Genomic DNA, 7788 nt, shown 5'->3' on the forward strand with positions numbered 1-7788 from the left:
AGATGTTGGGGTCCCCATCCAGCTGTTAGGATCCCCATCCAGATATTGGGGTCCCCATCCAGATGCTGAGGTCCCCATGCAGATGTTGAGGTCCCCATGCAGATGTTGTGCTCCCCACCCAGATGTTGGGGTACCCATCCAGATGCTGAGGTCCCCATCCAGATGTTGGGGTCCCCATCCAGATGTTGGAGTCCCCGCCACCCCACCATTGTCTCCTCCCAACCCTTCTCCTCTTCCCACCTCCCCCCCCCCCCAGATGTTGCTGTGGGGAAACCCCCTTTTGTACCACTATGGGTGCACCCCTGGGTGCTACTATGGGGAGCATCCATGGGTACCGCTACGGGGAGCATCCATAGGTACCTCTATGGGGAGCACCCATGGGTACCTCTATGGGGAGCATCCATGGGTACCGCTATGGGGAGCATCCATAGGTACCTCTATGGGGAGCACCCATGGGTACCTCTATGGGGAGCATCCATGGGTACCGCTATGGGGAGCATCCATAGGTACCTCTATGGGGAGCACCCATGGGTACCTCTATGGGGAGCATCCATGGGTACCGCTATGGGGAGCATCCATAGGTACCTCTATGGGGAGCACCCATGGGTACCTCTATGGGGAGCATCCATGGGTACCGCTATACATCCATAGGTACCCTATGGGGAGCACCCATGGGTACCCTATGGGGAGCATCCATGGGTACCCTATGGGGAGCACCCATAGGTACCTCTATGGGGAGCACCCATGGGTACCCTATGGGGAGCATCCATGGGTACCCTATGGGGAGCACCCATAGGTACCTCTATGGGGAGCACCCATGGGTACCGCTATGGGGAGCATCCATAGGTACCGCTATGGGGAGCACCCATGGGTACCGCTATGGGGAGCATCCATAGGTACCGCTATGGGGAGCATCCATGGGTACCGCTATGGGGAGCACCCATGGGTACCGCTATGGGGAGCACCCATAGGTACCGCTATGGGGAGCATCCATGGGTACCGCTATGGGGAGCACCCATGGGTACCTATGGGGAGCACCCATTGGTACCACTATGGGGAGCACCCATGGGTACCGCTATGGGGAGCACCCATGGGTACCGCTATGGGGAGCATCCATAGGTACCGCTATGGGGAGCATCCATGGGTACCGCTATGGGGAGCACCCATGGGTACCGCTATGGGGAGCATCCATAGGTACCGCTATGGGGAGCATCCATGGGTACCGCTATGGGGAGCACCCATGGGTACCTATGGGGAGCACCCATTGGTACCACTATGGGGAGCACCCATGGGTACCGCTATGGGGAGCACCCATGGGTACCGCTATGGGGAGCACCCATGGGTGCCCCTATGGGTGCAGGCTGCCCCCATCCAGGAAGTCCTGGATGAGGCGGGCGAGGGCACGGGGTTGGTCCTCGGGCAGCCAATGGCTGGCGTCGGGCAGGAGGCAGAGGCGGGCACTGGGCCGCAGGCACCGGCGCAGGGACGGCACCAGCCGTGGGTCCAGGAGCGCGTCGTGGCCGCCCCACAGCAGCAGCGTGGCGATGGGGGGCGGCTCCCGCGGGATCGGGGTGCCCCTGTGGGGACAGGGGGAGGAGCTTCCATGGGGCTCCCAACCGGGAGCGTCTCCAATGGGAGCGTCACCAATGGGAGCATCACCAATGGGGCACCCAACTGGGAGCATCTCCAATGGGAGCGTCCCCAGTGGGAGAGTCTCCAATGGGAGTATATCCAATGGGGCACCCAACTGGCAGCATCTCCAATGGGAGCGTCTCCAATGGGAGTGTCCCCAGTGGGAGCGTCTCCAATGGGAGCATCTCCAATGGGACATCTCCACTGGGAGCATCAGCAATGGGAGCATCTCCAATGGGGGCATCACCAATGAGAGCATCTCCAATGGGGCACCCAACTGGGAGCATCTCCAATGGGAGCATCACCAATGGGAGCATCACCAATGGGAGCGTCACCAATGGGAGCGTCACCAATGGGAGCGTCCCCAATGGGAGCGTCTCCACTGGGAGCATCACCAATGGGAGCATCACCAATGGGAGCATCACCAATGGGAGCATCTCCAATGGGAGCTTCTCCAATGGGAGCATCTCCAGTGGGGCACCCAACTGGGAATGTCTCCAGTGGGAGCATCTCCAGTGGGAGCATCGCCAGTGGGGCACCCAACTGGGAGCATCTCCAATGGGATCACCCCAAAGTGGAGAACCCCAAGTGGAGCCCCATAATTGGGCACCAAAGTGAGATCAACCCAAAGAGGAACAACTCAATGGGATCCCACCAGTCCATAGCACCCATCCCATGACACCCAACCCAAGAGCACCCAACTGGAACCATCCCAAAGAGGAGCACCCCAATGGGATCCCATCAACCCACAACACCCAACGCAAGAGCACCCAACCGGAACCATCCCAAAGAGGAGCACCCCAATGGGATCCCATCAACCCATAACACCCAACCCAAGAGCACCCCAATGGGATCCCATCAACCCACAACACCCAACCCAAGAGCACCCAATGGGATCCCACCAACCCATAACACCCAACCCAAGAGCACCCCAATGGGATCCCATCAACCCATAACACCCAACCCATAACACCCAACCCAAGAGCACCCAATGGGATCCCATCAACCCATAACACCCAACCCAAGAGCACCCCAATGGGATCCCATCAACCCATAACACCCAACCCATAACACCCAACCCAAGAGCACCCCAATGGGATCCCATCAACCCACAACACCCAACCCAAGAGCACCCAACTGGAACCATCCCAAAGAGGAGCACCCAATGGGATCCCATCAACCCACAGCACCCAACCCAAGAGCACCCAACTGGAACCATCCCAAAGAGGAGCACCCCAATGGAATCCCACCACCAACACCCAACCCCAGAGCACCCAATGGGATCCCACCAACCCACAACACCCAACCCAAGAGCACCCAACCCAAGAGCACCCAACCAGAACCACCCAAAGAATCCCCCTTGACTTGGATCTCCCACTGGTGCCCCCCATCCCATCCCCCCCCCCCCCACCCATCAGCACCCAGCGGGGTCCCCCCAACCTGAAGAGGTTGCGGTAGTGATGCAGGGGGGGGCTGAGCCCCCCGGGCTGGGCCAGGCTGTAGATGTAGGCCTCGAGCTCCTGCTCCGTGAGGCTGCGCCCGGGGCTCTGGATCCCGGTCCATGCCCCGCTCAGGATGAGCTTCACCAACTGCAGAGCACCCAATGGGGGCCATAGGGGGTGCCCATGGAGCCACGGCCCCACCGTGGGCACCGGTGGGGCTGGAGGAGCTCCTGGGGTTCAGGACGGGGAGCAGGGGATGGGGGGGACGTGGGGATGGGGCCCACCTCGAAGTCCGCCAAGGAGAGCAGCAGCTCCGGTAGCCAGGGCAACTGGGCCAGGAAGACGTAACTGGAGCGCAGGAGCTGAGTGGGGTGGCCCAGGGTGAAGCCTGCACCCAAAGAGGGGTGGGATGGGATAAATGGGATGGGGGATGGGATGGGATGGGATGGAATGGGATGGGATGGGATAGATGGGATGGGATGGGATGGGATGGGATGGGATGGGATAGATAGGATGGGATGGGATGGGATAGATAGGATAGGATGGGATAGATGGGGTGGGATGGGATGGGTGGGTGGGGTGGATGGGATGGAGTGGAATGGGATGGGATGGGATGGGATAGATAGGATGGGATGGGATGGGATAGATAGGATAGGATGGGATAGATGGGATGGGATGGGATGGGATGGGATGGAATGGGATGGGATGGGATAGATGGGATGGGATGGGATGGGATAGATAGGATAGGATGGGATAGATGGGATGGGATGGGATGGGATGGGATAGATAGGATGGGATGGGATGGGATAGATAGGATAGGATGGGATAGATGGGATGGGATGGGATGGGATGGGATGGGATGGGATGGGGAGGGTGGGGGCCAGGGCAGGGGCAACCTGGACGTGATGCCCTGAGAGGTGGCACCCGATGGTACCCAACAGGATGGCCATGAGAGATGGTACCCAATGGCGTGGTCATGATTGGTGGTACCCAATGGCATGGCTATGAGATAGCACTTGATGCCCATGAGACATAGCACCCAATGGTCCTAAGACATGGCACCCAAAGACATTGACCACGGGATGGCACCCAATGGCATTGGCCATGGGAGGGCACCCAATGGCATTCGCCATGACAGATGGCACCCAAAGACATTGACCATGGGATGGCACCCAATGATATTGACCACGGGATGGCACCCAATGGCATTGGCCATGAGAGATGGCACCCAATGACATCGACCGTGGGAGGGCACCCAATGGCCTGGTTATAACAGATGGCAGCCAATGGCATTGGCCATGGCAGATGGCACCCAATGACATTGACCATAGGAGGGCACCCAATGCCATTGGCCATGGCAGATGGCACCCAATGACATTGACCATGGGAGAGCACCCAATGACATTGACCATGGGAGGGCACCCAGTGGCACTGGCCATGACAGATGGCACCCAATGGCATTGGCCATAACAGATGGCACCCAATGACATTGACCATGGGAGGGCACCCAATGGCATTGGCCATGACAGATGGCACCCAGTGGCATTGGCCATAACAGATGGCACCCAATGACATTGACCATGGGAGGGCACCCAATGGCATTGGCCATGACAGATGGCACCCAATGACATTGACCATGGGAGGGCACCCAATGGCATTGGACATAACAGATGGCACCCAATGGCACTGGCCATGGCAGATGGCACTCAATGACATTGACCACGGGAGGCCACCCAATGACATCAACCACAAGACACCAGCCCCCCCATGTCTCCACGATGACGCCCATCACCCCCATGGAGGCCCCCACCCCCCCCATCCCCCCCTTACCGGCCATGACGGCGCGGTGCGGCGCGTCCATCACCACCAGCTTCTCCACCAGCTCGGGGTGCCCGGCGGCCAACTCCCAGGCCAGGACCCCCCCCCAGTCGTGCCCCACCAGGATGCACTTGGGGGGCGCAGGGGGCGCCCCGGGGGCTCCGTGGGGCCCATTGGGGGTGCCCAGCGCCTCGATGACCTGGCGCACGTCATCCAGCAGCGCCTCCAGGCGGTAGCTGTCCCGGCCCGCTGGCTTGGAGGAGGCTCCGTAACCGCGCAGGTCCAGGGCCACCACCCGGTACCGGGAACCGAACTCCTGCAGGAGGTGACGCCAGCAGAACCTGGCGGGAGGGGGGGGGTCACCGGGGTGATGGTGGGGGCCATGGGGACCATGGTGACCATAATGACCATGGGGACCATAATGATTATAATGACCCATGGGGACCATAATGACTATAATGACCATGGTGATGGTGATGACCATGGGGACCATGATGACTATAATGACCATGGTGATGATGACGACCATGGTGACCATAATGACCATGGTGATGATGATGACCATGGTGACCATAATGACCATGGTGATGGTGATGACTATGGGGACCATGATGACCATGGGGACCATAATGACTATAATGACCATGGTGATGGTGATGACCATGGTGACCATAATGACCATGGGGACCATGATGACCATGGTGATGATGATGATGATGACCATTGGGATTGATAATGACCATGGGGACCATGATGAGCATGGTGATGATGATGACCATGGTGGCCATAATGACCATGGTGATGATGGTGGTGATCATGATGACCATGATATCATGATGACCATGGTGATGATGATGACCATGGTGATGATGATGACCATGGGGACCATAATGACTATAATGACCATGGGGACCATGATGACCATGGTGATGATGATGACCATGATGATGATGGTGATGACCATGGTGACCATGATGATGGTGATGACCATGGGGACCATGATGACCATGGTGACCATGATGATGATGATGACCATGGGGACCATAATGACCATGGTGATGATGATGACCATGGTAACCATAATGACCATGATGATGATGGTGATGACAATGATGACCATGATGACCATGGGAACCATGATGACCATGGTGATGAAGGTGATGACCATGGTGACCATGATGATGGTGATGACTATGGTGACCATAATGACCATGGGGATCATGATGACCATAATGACCATGGTAATGATGGTGGTGATCATGATGACCATCATGGTGATGGTGATGGTCACCATGGTGACCATGGTGATGACGATGGTGACCATGATGCGGGTGTTGGTGACCACAATGAAGACGATGATGATGATGGCGGTGCCACCATGTTGGTACCCACCAGTTCTGGGGGAAGCCGTGGAGCAGCAGCATCAATGGGGCTGTGGCGGGACCCCGGGTGACGTAGTGCAGCATCAACCCCGAGTCCTAAGGCGGGGAGGGGGGGTGTGGGTCAGTGGGGTGCCCCCACACCAAAACCAGCCCCCACCCCATAACCCCCCTCCCTGGACCCCCAACCCCCCATAAACCACCCAAGACCCCCCCACATCCCCCCCCACCTTGAGGTGCAGGTACTTGTGCTCCCCATAGGTGCCATCGGCCAGGCCGGGGGGGGGCCGGTCCCGTACCCGCCGCCCGAAGGTGGCCCTGGGTCCCCGTCGCAGCAGCACCCAAAGGCCCCAGAGCCCGTAGGCCACCGCCGCGGCCACCGTGGCCACCGCCACCCCCAGCCGGGCCACCAGGCTCGACACGGCCAAGAGCAGCCGGGTGGGCGCCAGCAGCAGCGAGCACAGGGACAGGAGCATGGCCGGGACCTGCAGGGGGCAGGGGGCAACGTGGGGTGGCTCCATCCCATGGTGCCCCCATCCCCATGATGGTCCCATCCCAATGACCCCATCCCTATGGTGACCCCATCCTATTGACCCCATCCCATGGTGGTCCCATCCCATTGACTTCATCCACATGGTGCCCCCCCCCCATTGACCCCATCCTATTGACCCCATCCCATGATGTCCCCATCCCCATCGTGGTCTCATCCCATTGACACCATCCCATGGTGTCCCCATCCCATTGACCCCATCCCCATGGTGCCTCCATCCCATTGACCCCATCCCATGGTGCCCCCATCCCCATGGTGGTCCCATCCCATTGACCCCAACCCCATGGTGCCTCCATCCCATTGACCTCATCCCCATGGTGTCCCCATCCGATTGACCGCATCCCCATTGGTGTCCCCATCCCATTGACCCCATCCCCATGGTGCCTCCCATCCCATTGACCCTATCCCATGGTGTCTCATCCCCATGGTGTCTCATCCCCATGCTGTCCCCATCCCATGATGTCCCCATCCCATGGTTCCCATTCTATGGGGTCCCGCCATGGGGGTGCCCTTGTCCCGTATCCCCCCCCCCCGCGCCGTGCCCTTGTCCTGACCCCCCCGTCCCCGCCACCCCCCCTCTCCCCTCCCCCCATCCCCGTGTATCCGGTCACGGCCCCGCCCCTGTCGCGACAGCGCTGGGTGGGGGAGGAGGGTTCCCTGTCGCGACACAAGAGGGTCCCCGCCCCCCCCCCCCCCCCCCCCCGACCTTCTCGCGCCGCTTCCTCCGCCCGCCCGAGCTCGGCCGCGCCCGGCCCCGCCCCCCTCCCCGCTCATTGGTCAGAGCCAGAGAGGCGGGGCAGAGCGAGGCGGCGGCCAATGGGAGCGCGGGGCGGAGGTCACGTGAGGGGGAAGGGAAAAGGTCCCAACTTTGGGGCTTTTTGGGGCCATTTTCCAGGTTTTTTTTTGTTTTCCTCCTTTCTTTTTTTCCTTTTTTTAAACTTTTTTTTTTCTTTCCTCCCTTGGAGCT

At 59.6% G+C, this 7788-nt stretch overlaps 1 protein-coding gene across 1 annotated transcript; it reads right to left on the minus strand.

The window, feature by feature from the left end:
• Positions 1 to 1303: 1303 nt before the first annotated feature.
• On the minus strand, positions 1304 to 7595 carry LOC133209476 (epoxide hydrolase 3-like). Its single transcript, XM_061348146.1, has 7 exons — positions 7528 to 7595; positions 6502 to 6756; positions 6285 to 6370; positions 4905 to 5233; positions 3359 to 3462; positions 3073 to 3221; positions 1304 to 1577 (listed from the first exon to the last, which is right to left on the minus strand). Exons 2-7 carry the CDS (start codon positions 6745 to 6747, stop codon positions 1349 to 1351), a joined length of 1143 nt encoding a protein of 380 aa, XP_061204130.1. The 5' UTR covers positions 6748 to 6756; positions 7528 to 7595; the 3' UTR covers positions 1304 to 1348.
• Positions 7596 to 7788: the final 193 nt, after the last annotated feature.

Source organism: Neopsephotus bourkii, unplaced genomic scaffold, assembly GCF_033783945.1.
Source record: "Neopsephotus bourkii isolate Nb327-2 ecotype Australia unplaced genomic scaffold, CSIRO-AGI_Nbou_v1 NB_341, whole genome shotgun sequence".
Classification (NCBI taxonomy): Eukaryota; Metazoa; Chordata; class Aves; order Psittaciformes; family Psittacidae; genus Neopsephotus; species Neopsephotus bourkii.